Here is a 14,799-nt window from a genome sequence, read left to right on the forward strand (position 1 = left end):
CTCTCAGGCCACATGCCCACAGCTAAATTCAGCTGGAGCTGAATTATATGGTTCCCTCAACCTGAAATGCCTTCCTCCTTATTTTCTCTGGCTCACAAGGCTAGGCCTGAAGCTCTCTTCCATCTCTCTTTCCTCCATTGCTGGTGCTATTTCGGTGTTCCTATAACATCTTAGGAATGCACATGCACACATATGGTGCTTCTTTAAGTATATGTTTGCTTCTCTGATTTCTTCATAGGACTCTGTGTTCTTGAGGCACAAGACCTTATCTGATTTTTCTACTCTCAGTGCCTGAACTGGTGACTGTCACCCCTTAACTACTTAAATAGTTGTTGAGGGAGCCTGGGTGGCTCAGCTGTTTAAACATCTGCTTTAGTTCAGGTCATGATCTCAGGGTTTTGGGATGGAGTCCCAAGTTAGGCTCCCTGCTCAGCGGGGAGTCTGCTTTTCCTTCTGCTTGCACACCCCCTGTTTACACTCTCCCTCTTTCTTTCTCTCTCTATCAAATACATAAATGAAAAAAATCTTTAAAAAAATTAGTTGTTGGAGGAATGTTGGCAGTAGTGTTGGAATGTTTGCAAGGAACAAAAGCAGCCCTATTCAGATATACTGTAGGACAGACAGATGGAAGATAAGTGCCATTTGAAGTTATATTTAAAGAAAGGAATGTGTCCGGAGAAGGAACTAAAAATACAGGTGCTTTTTAATCTTAATTTTATTTTCAGAATTTGTGGTGCAGAGGCAGCGGCAATGGCTTCGTCACTCCTCGTGAGTTCATTTTAATTATAACAACTCAAAGAGGTTGTGGGGCATTTAAGAAATGTGGAACAGAGAGTAATGTTTAAGGAATTGGAAGTCTGTTCTTAGGAAGGATGCTATGTGGTTAATTTGGGTAGGAGACCTCATCCCGGCTTCAGGCATAGGGTCGACTGGCCCCCTCTATTTCCACATGACCTCACCTGAGGGCAGAGTGTTCCTTCTAGTTCAGTAATTGTTTCCCTGTTAATTAACTTCTCTCCTGCTGTTGACTTGAGAGTTTGGGGAGTGTCTTAAAGTTGGCTAGATTAAAACAAACAAACAAAAAAACCCCCAGCTATTTCATGGTCTGTGAGTTTTCTGGAAAGTGGAAGGTGATGATATTAAAACCTCAGTAACCAAGGAAACCAGTCCTGTGCTGGTGGATAAAAGGAGTGGAAATTTAACTGTGGCCGTGAAAGGAAATCTGGCCGCTAAGGCCATGCATGGGAAGAGGAAGTAAAGGCACGAGCACATGACCCATCACCTGCCTCCTTAGGAGAAAGTGACCTGTTGGCAGCTGTGGTCAAGGTGAGTGAGGGGTGTATACTGAGCTCGCCCAGGAATATGCTCAGTATCTACATGCAGCCCTCCTATCAAGGTTGATATTTTTGAATATATAAAATCTTTAATTAAATGATGAGCTAAGAAAAGTTTTTGCTTGCAGTCCTTATTGTGTGTATCTCTATTGTGTGTGTCAGTGGATTCACAAAGCAAAATGCTGACTTTTTCTACATCAGAACCACACCAAGAAGCAGATGGTCTTTATAGTTCCACTTAGTGCCTTTACTTGAAAAATTGTTGACGTTAACCTAATTCATAGAATTTTCCCTGGAGGTTGGGACTTGCAAATTTGATTAATTTGGTAGTTTCTAAAAAAAATATTTTATTTATTTATTTGACAGAGAGAGGGAGGTAGGTAGGGAGAGAGAGCAAGTGTACAGGCAGAGGGAGCAGCAGGAGAGGGAGAAGCAGGCTCCCTGCTGAGCAGGGAGCCCAGTGCCGCGCTTGATCCGATCCCAGGACCCTGAGATCATGACCTGATCTGAAAGCAGAGGCTTAACTGACTGAGCCACCCAGGCGGCCCTAATTTAGTAGGTTTTAAAAACTTTTTTTAGTCTGGGGGTGCCTGGGAGGCTCTTGGACTCTTGGTTTCAGCTTAGGTCATGATCTCAGGGTTGTCTGATCAACCCTGTGTTGGGCTCAGTGGGGAGTCTGCTGGGATTTTTCTCTGTCTACTTCTCCCCCTCCACACCTCATATAAATAAATAAATCTTAAACACACACACACACACACACACACACACACAACCTTTTTTAGCCTGAATTCTTACATGAAGTTCACGTTGTAAAGCAGATAAAATGAGACTGATTCTATGGCCACTTACCCCTCTTTTGCACAAGGACCTTTTAAAAGGAGTTCCACAAAGTGTAGTGTGAAATCATCATTTAGTCCTATGAAATTACTAAAGTCTGATTTCCAAACTACCCTTAATTATGGAAGCATAAACTCTTAAGATGTAATAATTCTTAAGGTCTTTACAATAAGATATCTCATCCGCTAGTTCCTGTATAGACTGCTAGCCAATGGTAATTACCTTTCAGTGCCTTCTCTTTTTAGCCAACTCTCAATAACAAAATAACACAGATGAGAAAGATAAAAGGACTTGGAGAAAGAAAGATAAGGACTGGAGGGGCTCCTGGCTGATTCAATTGGTAGAGCATGTGATTCTTGATCTTGGGTCCTGAGTTCAAGCCTCACGTTTGATGTAGAGTATTAAATAAACTTAAAAAAAAAAAAAGAAAGATGAGGACTGGGAATGAGTGAAGAGGTCTGGCAGAAGTGTCATTGAGCAGCCACTTTGAGGACTGGGGTACCATTTTCTCTGTCCCCTCTTTCCCATATACCGATCACAAGGAGGGACAAGAAAAGAAGATGTAGATAATTCTCTTTTAGAGAAACATCTGAATTTGAGGATAATTTGGACCACTTTCTTCCCATTCCTCCTGGCTAAAGTATTTTGCAGCTCAAATACTGTGTACATTGTTCTGGGCTCAGTAGATAATGTAGCTATATATGCCATGTATTGCATTTCAAAGGTGCTCATCTTCTAATGTATATTTTACTTAATACACAATGGCAAATGGAAACCTCCTTATTAGTTGACCTGTACATTAGGTATATAGTGTATATGTAAATATTTTCATTCAATTCTTTTTAAAATTTATTTGACAGAGATCACAAGCAGGCAGAGAGGCAGGCAGAGAGAGAGGAGAGAGCAGGCTCCCCACTGAGCAGAGAGCCTGATGTCGGCCTTGATCCCAGGACCCTGGGATCATGACCTGAGCTGAAGGCAGAGGCTTGGGTTAAAGCCTCTTTAACCTGAGCCACCCAGGTGCCCCTTCATTCAATTTTCAATAGAAATTCAGCTTCTTGAAATGCTGCATAAAAATTATTTTTGCTAGCATACTTTTTTAAAAAAATTATAATGTATTACTGGTTTCAGAGGTATAGGTCTGTGATTCATCAGTCTTATATAAGCCCCAGTGCTCATTACATCACGTGCCCTCCTTAGTGTCCATCACTGTTACCCCATCCCTCCACCGTCTCCTGTTGAACAACCCTCGGTTTGTTTCCCATGATTAAGAGTCTCTTACGGTTTGTTTCCCTCTCTGGTTTCATCTTGTTTTATTTTTGCCTCTTTTTCTCTGTGATCCTCTGCCTTGTTTCTTAAATTCCACATATCAGCGAGATCATACGACAATTGTCTTTCTTCGACTGACTTATTTCACTTAGCATAATACCCTCTAGTTCTATCCATGTCATTGCAAATGCCAAAATTTCATTTTTTGGATGGCTGTATAATATTCCATTTTATATCTATACCACATTTTCTTTATCCATTCACTTGTCACCTGTTGATGGACATCTGGACTCTTTCCATAGTTTGGCTATTGTTGGCTTTGCTGCTAGAAACATTGGGGTGCAGGGCTGGCACACTTTTCTAATACCAAAAGCTGTCATTGAGCTCTTTAATTATGATGGTTTAGAATTTTTTCTATAATTAAAAAATTTTTTAAAGTAGTGCATTGTCAGCTGCTGATAAAAATCCTGATTAGGGTTACAAATATAAAAGTTGGCAATTAGGCTGTTAAGTAAGGATCTATCTTAAAGCTTGTTAACAAATAAAAATAAATAAAAAAATTTAAAAAATATTAAGGTGAAGGTGAATTAATATAATTTTCCAATTTCACACGTTGTAACACTTGGGTTGGATAATATTTGACTTTATTACCTAATTACTGAAATTAGTTCCCAGTGACTTTCTGTTGGAAGGTTTCCTTAAATGCGTCCTCTTGCCTATATTTCTATCCCACCTGTCCCCATTTATGGTGCAACTACATTTTGTGAGGAACACAGGAGGTTGTTGAAAAATGTGAGATTGACTGTTTTCCGACCTCCGTGTTAGTTAGGTTCAAAGCCGGAAAACCCATGTCCACACCCCTCTACTCCAGCAGAAAGTAAACAAGGACCTTGAAAAGTTAGGTTTTTGAGTATTAAAGGCTTTACATAGGCTCTTATTTAGTTGTTAGGTGCTACTAGTAACTTCCCAAGCTTTATTGGCTTATCTGAGGGCTCTTCAGGATAAAGATAATCTTTAAATACTCTCTTGGCAGATGGTTGCTCTTTTGAAAGAAAAGGTAAGAGGAGGTTTAAAAAACACTGTTGCCCAAATATACTGTTCATAGACTGGCCAGTTAAATTAAGCGGTTTGTAATTTCATGTAAATTACATTGTAGATTAAATAGCAGTACGGCTGTGGTGAGCAAATCTTTTTATTGGTTCTGTGGTGCCTGTGGTAGCTGTTGTCTAGTTGGTCTCCATCACTGAAGGCGTGGTGCTGACACACCATCTACTACTGTTGAACAATCTCCCCCTTCAGTTGGGTCAGTGTTTGCTGCATATATTGTGGGTCTTGATTATTGGGAGTGTACGTTATAGTCGTCACATTTTCATGCTAAACCGACCCTTTTATCACTGTGTAATATCCTTCTTTGTTTCATAATAATTTTTGCTTTGAAGGTCATTTTGTCTGATACTTGCCTAGGCACTCTGGCTCTTTTTTACGAACTCTTAATACAGTGTCTTTTGCCTTTCAGGACTTTATTATAATATTTGTCTTTGAATGTGTCTCCTATAGACTGTATATAGTTGGATCTAAAAACCTCCATTTCGCTAGTCCCTGCCTTTTGACTGGACTGTTGAATCTATTCACATATAATGTTGCCATTGACACGGTCGGATATTTATGTCTGGGCCTTATTTTTTGTTTCCCGTATGTCTCATGTAGATTTAGTTCCTCTGTTCCTCCTTTGCGGTTTCTTTTGCATACATATTTTTAATGTAACATTTAAATTTCTTTAATTGTTTTTTTTTTTTTTTTTTTTTTTTTTTTTTAGTCATTTCCTTAGTGCTTGCTCTGGGGTCCTACTATATACATTTTAACTTACCAGAATCTGCTTCAGATCTGTGCTAGCTTAGTGAGGTACAGGGACATTGCTCATAGCTCTATTCCCCATGCCCCTCTTTGTGGTATTATTGTTACACAGATTACATCTAGAGGTTACAAAAGCCAATAATACAGGGTTACCATTATTACCTTATATAATTTTATCTTTCAAAGAATGAGAGAGGAAAGAAGAATAAACATATGTTTATTGCTTTTGTTATCCTAGCCTTCTTATTTCCTATTCCTAGTTTTGTTTGTGTGTTTGTGTTTGAGTTCCTGTACTGAGTCCTTCCCTTAGTGCAGGGCAGTTCAGTGCCCACCCACCTCCTTTGTGCTGTTATTGGCAAATGTTTTGCTGGGCCCATAACATATGGAAATAGAATTATGCACATATTGTTTTAAATTGCTTTTTAAAATCCATTATGGGAAGAGGGGCCGTATCAGATATGATTTGCTAATATGATTTTGCTAATATTTTCTCCTAGAAGTTGCCTTTTCATTTTTTAAAATTAAGTTTTTTATTTTAATTCCAGTATGGTTAACATACTGTTATATTAGTTTCAGGTGTGCAGTACAGTGATTCAACAGTTCTGTACATGACTCAGGACCTGTAGTCTCACTGGTTTATTATTTTTGTTTCGTTGCCTTTGCTTTGCTGTCAAATCCAAAAAATTGCCAAGGCTGATGTCAAGGAGCTTACCCCCTATATTTTTCCACTAGAATTTTTATGGTTTCAGGTCTTACACTCAAATATTTAATCCATTTTGAGTTAATTTTTGTGTATGTTGTGAGATAGTGGTCCAGTTTAATTCTTTTCCAAGTGGCTGTCCAGTTTCCTAGTGCCACTTATTGAAAAGACTGTCCTCTCCCCATGGTGTACCCTTTGTCCTAATTGAACCTAAATGTGTGGGTTTATTTCAGGGTTGTCTGTTCTGTTGCATTGATGTGTCTATTTTTATGCCATTGCCATACAGTTTTGATTACTATAGCTTTGTAATATAGTTTGCTGTCAGGAGGCATGGTACTTCTAGCTTTGTTGTTCTTTCTTAAGCTTGCTTTGGCTTTGCAGGATCTTTTGTGGCTCCATACAAATTTTTAAGTTGGTTTTTTTCCTTGTGGAAAATGCCATTGGAATTTTGGTAGGGATTGCATTGAATTTGTAGATTGCTTTGAGGTTATAGGTTTTTAAAAAATATTTTACTTATGAGAGAGTACACACACAAGCATTTGCATGAGTGGGGAAACGGGGAGGCCCAGAGGGAGATGGAGAAGCAGGCTTGGTGTGGGGCTCGGCCCCAGGATCATGACCTGTACCAAGGCAGACACTTAACCAACCGAGCCCCTAGTTGTAGATATTTTAACAATATATATGTTTTTGGAGAGAGATAGAGTGAGAGGGATAAAAAACACGAATGGGAGGGAGAGTAATCTTAAGCAGGTTCCAGGTCAGAACAGAACCTGATGCAGGGATCGATCTCATGACCCTGAGGTCATGATCTGAGCTGAAATCAAGAGTCAGTTGATTAATTGACTGAGCCACGCAGGCGCCCTTTAACAACATTCTTTTAATCTGTGAGTGCAGCTGTCTTTGCGTTTGTATCTTCTTCAACTTCTTCCATCAGTGTATTATATTTTTCAGTATGCAAAATTAGCATACTAATATTTTAATGATGTTGTTAACATAATAGTGATGCCTTTGTGGTTTTCACATAGCTTTCTTTAATATTTACCTCATTTGTTCTATTCTTTCTATTTGGGGATTTTGCGCATTTTTTCCCAGATCTTTGCAAAATGAACCACATGTAAAATCTCCAGGAGTTTTTAAGACCCCCCTTTCTCTAATTTACATCAAGTGTCTTCTACACTTGATTATTTTTTACCACCCTCTTGTGAGAGGGGCTCATGGCAGCTCTTCTCGTCTCTGCAGTTGTGTGGGGGTAATGAGATCATCTTTCAGTGATTCTTCTAGGTTGGGGATTAGTGGGTCATTCAGTGGTGTGAGGCCCAGCCCATCATGAACACTTAGTAAGTATTACATGATGGTGAGGGCAGGGCCATCCATTCTTCCCGGGTCCACTGCCTCCTATGTTGGTGCTTGTTTCACTGTTAGTAGCTCCTCAGGTGTTTCAGACCATCATCCTTTTCCACATCAAGCTGATCACTCTGCCCAGGCCACATTTTTACCAGGTGTTACAACAATGTTAAGAAATTTTGTGCTAACTGGAGAAGTCTCTGAACTGTGTTTACCCAGTGGGCCAACAAAGAAATATTGGATTTTCTCAGATTGAACACTGCTAGGATTTTCAGCTCTACTTCTGTCCCCCCAGTTCCACATCAGTTAGGAAGCTATTTTCTTCAGAATGTTGTGGGTATTTATTATTTAAACAACAGATCATGTATGAAGTCACAAAGATAAAAAAAAAATTATCTTTTGTACTTTTTCACCTTCTCAACCAATATATTTTAGCCAAAAAATATTTAACTTGACTCCATTGGACATTCAGATTTTTAGATATATATATATTTTTAATCCACTATTTCTTATGAATAAGCACCACCAGGAAGCAGCCAGACAGAAGATGGATCCTTCACTCTACCTGTACTGATCTCTTCAGTAAATCAATGTCCTAAAAATAGAGACTGTGCTAGGTTCAAAGGGACTTAGGGACAAACAGTGAACTACAGGGCATGGCCTTGAATAGAATACTGGCTTGGATAAAACCAGCTCTAAAGGAAATTTTTGGGGCCAGGCAAATTTGGAAATAGTCCAGATAGTTATACGAAATGCCATTAACTGAGATGGAGAGATGCAGAATTTTGATGAAAATATTCTTGTTATAAAAAAAGTCTATGTAAATATAGAGATAGTGCATATACTAGCAGATCTCTTTCTAAGACGTTAATGGTGGTGCTCCTACTCTCAAGTGATGGGAATGTGGGGTTTTTGTTTATTTCTTTACTGTCTTGTCCTCTCAATTTCTCAAATGCACATGTCCCATTTTTGTGGTAATAGAAACTTTTTTTTTTGTAAAGTCTAGACTAACATGTCCTTTTATAGATGGGTTGTTGTAGTATATTTCACAAGTTTTTCTCTTTTTATTTTTTTAATTTTAATTTTAAATTTTTTTTAAAGATTTTGTTTATTTATTTGGCACAGAGAGAGAGATTACAAGTAGGCAGAGAGGCAGGTAGAGAGAGAGGGAGAAGGAAGCTCCCTGCCGAGCAGAGAGCCTGATGCGGGGCTCGATCCCAGGACCCTGAGATCATGACCTGAGCTGAAGGCAGAGGCTTAACCCACTGAGCCACCCAAGCGCCCCAAGTTTTTCTCTTGATAAAGATTTTATAATCTTTAAGATACTTCTTTGAACCATTTCTTCAGATTCTATATGCATCTTCCTTTTTGAGATTTAATTTTTTATTATGGAAATTTTCAAATACATAGAAAAGTAAATAGAATAATATGATTATCAATTATGCTTGGTTTATTTCCTCTCCACCCACTATTTTGAAGGAAATCCCACATGTTCTATCTTTTCATTTATAAGTGGTTTGGTATTTATTCCAAAAAAATAAGAAGATTTAAAAAAATCATGATTAGTATCACACCAAACAATAAACATGTGAAATAATAGTATTTCTTCAATATAATCAAATATCCAGTCATTCACCTTTCTCTGATTGTCTCATAAGTGATTTTTATCTGTAGTTATATTGTCTGAATTCGATTTCAGGCAAGTCGCTGACATTACAAATGGTTATGTGACCAGTAAGGTCTTTCAATCTATAGGTTTCTCTCTTCTCCCCCAGTGGTTTTTCTTCTTGCAAATTATTTATTGAGGAAACTAGACCCTTTATCTTTTATAATTTTTCACCTTCTGCATTTTTCTGCATGCTCTTTTTTAATACCCAAGACTGGAAGCTGTGCTCTTGAATGCATCTGAGCAGAGTTCTATTTAAAACTTAAAAGACTTACCGTGTTTATAAAATCTGTAAATTGAAATGGTTGATTTCTTTTTTTAAACTTTCAAAATACTTACTTTTAAAAACTAATCCTTAAAATTGAAAAAAATTAGCTGTATAGCAAATTTTTGTGCAACATCTAGAAATGATTTATTTCCAGTGACTTTATTTTTTTGGAATGTATCAAATCAATATTTAGCCTATTGTCTTCCAGAAATGAAAGATGAGGATTGAACTTCCATAACTGTTCTCTCTTCTCTCCCACCTCTTCCTCCTTATAATATTTTATGTATTTTTATTTGCTTATTTATCTTTAATTACTTTAAATAATATACTTATGCCTCAGTTTCTTATGTAGCAGTTCAGTTTTCTCAAGCCACATTCTTGGGCATAAAAAGGATTAACTTCAGGGGTGCCTGGGTGGCTCAGTGGGTTAAAGCCTCTGCCTTTAGCTCAGGTCATGATCTTAGGGTCCTGGGATTGAGCCACATCAGGCTCTCAGCAGGGAGCCTGCTTCTTCTCTCTCTCTGCTTGCCTCTCTGCCTACTTGTGATTTCTGTCAAATAAATAAATAAAATCTTTTTTTAAAAAAAGGATTAACTTCTTTTCCATAACTAAAAGATCCCATTGCACCAGCTGGCAAAACCCTTAATCATTACCAATTCCAAGCAACCGTGGTCATTTTACATGTAAACTTATATAGGTCAGATAGTGCAGGTTGTTTCTGAGGTATTTATGTGGTGCCGATTTCTGGGAGTAGGTAGGCTTTGAAATGGTTGATTTCTTTTTTATTTTTTTCAAGATTTTATTAGAGAGTGAGAGAGAGAGCATGAATGGTGGGGAGGAAAGCAAACTCCCCGCTGAGCAGGGAGTTGGATGTGGGGCTCCATCCCAGGACCCTGAGATCATGACCTGAGCTGAAGACAGATGCTCAACTGACTGGGCCACCCAAGTGCCCCTGAAAATCGTTGATTTCTATCCTAAAGTCCTCTAAGTTTAAGATTCATATAGCCTTGATTGTTTCAATGAGCTGAAACAGCTATTGAAAAAGCGTACACTGGGGTAGATGTTAGCCCTATCAGTTACACAGATTTTTTTGGCAGGAACTTGCCAAATTTCCTCAGCAAAGCTAAAGGAAAAGCTTGTCCTGAAAGTACATTCTGATATAATGGGGTCCTTTTGAAATACTATTTATTATCCTCAGAGAGCTTGGTCTACCAATGTGCTCTTCATCGTGATACCAGTGTACTATTTTTTTGTTTGTTTGTTTGTTTGTTTGGTTTTACTTTACTGCTGAGGCTGCTGAGGTCGAAATTTCCACTGCTTGTGTATTGATTTGTCTCTAATGATTGCAGGTTGAAGATGACAGTGATGCAGAGACCTATGGAGAAGAGAATGAGGAACAGGGAAATTATTCTAAAAGAAAGATAGTCTCTAACTGGGATCGATATCAAGATATTGAAAAAGAGGTCAATAATGAAAGCGGAGAATCACAGAGGGGGACGGACTTCAGCGTTCTTCTCAGCTCAGCAGGTATGAATCCCATTCGCATGCATATGCTTTAGTGCTCCGAGAGTCCCGCAGACCTTTTATTTATGTTCCTTTTAAAACTGTGTTGTAATACCTAGCAGTTCATTTTGTCCTTTGGATTTTAAATTTGAGTAAAGGACAGCGTATCTAATGGCTTGTAAGGAAGAAAGATGTTTCTTTAAGTGGAAGCTAGGGATTCCACGTACCGACGTAGAAGGACTTAAGTCCTGGTTGAAATGGATGAAAGTCTTTACAGAAGTGAAAAATGCTGCACTATGCCCCTCTGACTTGGGTAGTCTGAAAATAGAAGTCTTTTCCTTGATTTCATAGGAATCAATACTTATGTTTATACAATGCTTTACGAAGCTTCTAGAATATGTGTTCTTTCCTCTTTTATGGCCAGGACTATGCATATTAATGGATATGCACATAGAAGAGACCTGTGTACCTGAACGTGAAAACCCTTCTGTTTTGCTTTTGGACGGTTTTCTCTAGCATTAAGGTACAACACCTTTTCCTTCTCTGGCCAGCTCTTTTTGAAGACAGAATCCACCCTGAGTGTGCAGCTGTGTAAGGCTGGAGAGTAGGAGTATAGTGAGAGGAGAATAGAACAGGGCTGGTTGTACAGACGGCTACTGTCTACTAGGGTGTGGCACGAGGGTTGAAAGAATGAATGGCAGATGGATTAGTGGTTTTCAGGGGTTAGAGATGGGTTTGGTGGATGTGGTTATAAGAAGGTAACATGAGGTGTCCTTCTAGTGCTGATACTGATCATTTTCTCGATTGTGGTGGTAGATACACAAACCTACTCAAGTGATAAAATTGTGTAGAACTTAAGACACACACACACAAGTGAGTACAAATAAGACTGGAACAATCTGAACAACATTGGTGGGTTATATCAATATCAATATGTCAATATTCTGGTTGTGATATTATACTCTAGTTTTGCACAGTGTTATCATTAGGGAAACTGGGTCAAGTGTGGGAGATCTCTCTGTGTTGTTACTACAAATATTATGAGAGTCCATGATGACCTCAACAACAAAATATTACCAGGTCCAAAAAAATTTAAAGGATGAGGCGGTAAGAAGCAGAGAAATAAAATGAAGATTTTCAGACAGTTTGCTTTAAATTCCCTCTTCCTCCTGACTTTTATGTTGCTGTTGAGTTCAACTTGTCTTTTTTCTCCTCTGCCTATATTTTTGAATGCCTGTACCAGACTAAGCATCCTAAAGTGATGAATTCTCTTCTGACTTAATTAAACCCTTTGAGGAGAAAGAGAATTGTAAGTGGAGAGAGTATGTGAGTGTGAGTCAGAAGAGCAAGGTTCAGCCTGGTGTCATTACATTCTATGCCCCCCACCCCACCACACAGTAACCCTCTTAGAAGAGGTGTTTGCTGAGGGCCTCAAACTCACGGACTGTTCAGGGACTGGTGACTCATCTTCTTGCCGGTCAGATGAGTACTACCCTCTGGTGACCCGAATTTTGGCCAATTACAGGCTTATTAGCACTTTTCTTCAAGGTGGGAGAAAGGTAAAAGGTAGGCTGCTTATTTTCTCTTTCTCTTGGCGGTTCTGTGAAAGGACGTAGGGAAAACTTGAAGTAGGTGCAATAAGGTTAACACATGAACTACCTGGTTTTAGTTGAACCAGATGTATAGTCCATTACTAGGACTGTGTCTGGCCTGTGAGAGATCCTGCATGAATGTTTGAAGGCCATGCAAAATTCAAGTCTGACCTAGCACTTATGCCCAGTGGTGTACTATTTTGGTTACTTATGTTAGCATTTTATTTACAGTTTAAAACCCAACATGATTTGGGTCTCACATGTCTTTCCTGTAGTCTGTCTTGCTTGCTGATTTCTTCCCAGGTGACTTATCTGTGATTGGTTTTTTGGGTGATCACAATTGTGACAATTGTGATCATCTGCTGATAGGTGCTTTGATTTTTTTCCCCCATCCTGCTGGTGATTGATCATTTTCTTTTCACCATGTCCTATGCCTGAGAAGAACCACCATGTTCTCTTCATTGTAGGAGCAGGACTGTATTAGTTTGCTTTTGAGGGATGGACTTCCTTCTCTGATCCTAAAATATTAATATTCTCCAGCTAGTCTGACTATACTCCTTGGAGTCACGGACTTCTAGTATACCATATTCATCTGTATAAATAAATACATAGCCCAGAAAAGTACATTGCTAGTTTGTTTGATGTGCACATCATCAACTTTTCTAGATCTAGCCGAATTGCTCTCCAAAGTGGAGATGAGCTAGGATTCCTAGTGTTCACTATCTTTGGCCATATGTAGTACTGTTAGACTTTTTAACTATTGCCGTCTGACTGAATGGTGTCTGGTTGTGGTTCATTAAACAATTATTTGAGTATCCGCTACTTCCAGGTACCATTTTAGAGATTGAGCATATGGCAAAGAACAGAGCAGACCAAAACACACACCTCCTGGAGTGGACCTTCTAAAGCGTGGAGACACATTAAAGAAAATCAAGTATGTAAGATGCTAAGTGGTGATAATTGCTTGAGATCGAGATGAAGTAGGAGAGGCTATTATAATTTTAGAAAGAGTGGCCAGAGAAAGTCTTATTGAGATGATGACATTTGCATAAAGGTCTGAGGAAGGTGAGTGAGGAAGCATTGAAGATATCTGTGGGAGGAGTGTTGTAGGCCAAGGGCAAAACAAGTTCAAAGGCTTGGTGACAGGAGTATAGAGAATAGCAAGCGAGGCCAACATGACTGGAACAAAGTGAGCAAGTAGGTGATAAGGTCAGAGAGGCATATGGGGCCAGATCACGGGGGGGCTTGTAGATTATTATTAACAATGTTGGCTTTCTGAGATGAGCAGCTATGAGAGGGTTTTGAAGAGAAGAGTGATATGGCTTAACTTAACAGAACCTCTCTGGCTGCTGTGTTGGTAAACCAGCTGGGAGGCTATTGCAACAACCCAAACAAGTAGGGATGGTGGCCATGGCCAGGGTGGTGGCCATGGAGCTGGTGAGATGTGGCTGGGTTCTGGGTCTATTTTGAGGGAAGAGCATACGAGGCTTGAGGATGTGGGGTATGAGGTAAAAGATGTATGAGGATGATGCCAGGTTCTTGGCCTGAGAACTACAGGAAGGAAGCTGCCATTGATTGAGATGGGTAAGACCATGGGAGGTGCTCAGTTTTGCATGTGTTATCATTGAGCTGCCAGTTGGACATTTTTGTTAGTCAGAGTTCCTGGAGGACCTAGATGGCACCCTCAATATAATTAGAAGGAACTTTTTTTTTTAAGTTTTATTTATTTATTTGACAGACGGAGATCCCAAGTAGGCAGAGAGGCAGGCAGAGAGAGAGAGAAGCAGGCTCCCCACCGAGCAGAGAGCCAATGTGGGGCTCGATCCCAGGTCCCTGGGATCATGACCTGAGCCAAAGGCAGAGGCTCAACCCACTGAGCCACCCAGGCGCCGCAGAAGGAACTTTTAACAAAGGCATCGTTTACACAAGTATGGGTGGGATGTGGGGAGAACGCATAGACTGTAGAGCATTGGGAGGAATGGCAACAGCAGAGATGTTACTATCCCTCGTCACTGAAACTCTGGGGGAGAGATTCTTATAGGGCAGTCGACCTTGAGAGGATGAATCAATCACCTTTGCTCCAGAGATCTAGCCAGTGAAGGTGACTCTCCAGGGAGGGAGAAGGTGAATAAATACTCTGGTCTTATACTGCCCCCCCACCTTTATTCTCCTGCCAGGGCTTCCCAGAATCCTAACCTACTAGCAGCCAGAAGGCAAACAGAGCCTGTTGCTGTCATCCATATAGATCAGCCTCTTAGGGCAGAACAGGGAGGAGGAAGAAGGAGGGTGAATCTGGAGGTGCAAATGTAAGAGCCCCAGCGTAGCATCCAATAGGAAATACCTCGCAGGTTGCTGGATGAAGACCTCTGGGGTGCGGGATCCGGGTCTGGCCTGGAGATACACATCTGGGGGCTGGCAGCCTGTAGGTGATA

The 14,799-nt window shown here is 39.8% G+C and overlaps 2 protein-coding genes across 2 annotated transcripts in view; one reads left to right on the top strand and one right to left on the bottom strand.

Moving 5' to 3' along the window:
- The window catches only part of CHRM5 (cholinergic receptor muscarinic 5), an 85,359-nt gene that overhangs the window by 49,634 nt on the left and 20,926 nt on the right, over nt 1–14,799 (bottom strand). The gene's annotated exons all lie outside the window — the stretch shown is intronic.
- The window catches only part of AVEN (apoptosis and caspase activation inhibitor), a 177,538-nt gene that overhangs the window by 35,748 nt on the left and 126,991 nt on the right, over nt 1–14,799 (top strand). The window contains exon 3 of the mRNA XM_032341794.1: nt 10,622–10,799. Within this exon, the coding sequence (XP_032197685.1) occupies nt 10,622–10,799 (178 nt within the window). The remainder of the gene's footprint in view (nt 1–10,621; nt 10,800–14,799) is intronic.

Source organism: Mustela erminea, chromosome 5 (assembly GCF_009829155.1).
Source record: "Mustela erminea isolate mMusErm1 chromosome 5, mMusErm1.Pri, whole genome shotgun sequence".
NCBI classification, from domain to species: Eukaryota; Metazoa; Chordata; class Mammalia; order Carnivora; family Mustelidae; genus Mustela; species Mustela erminea.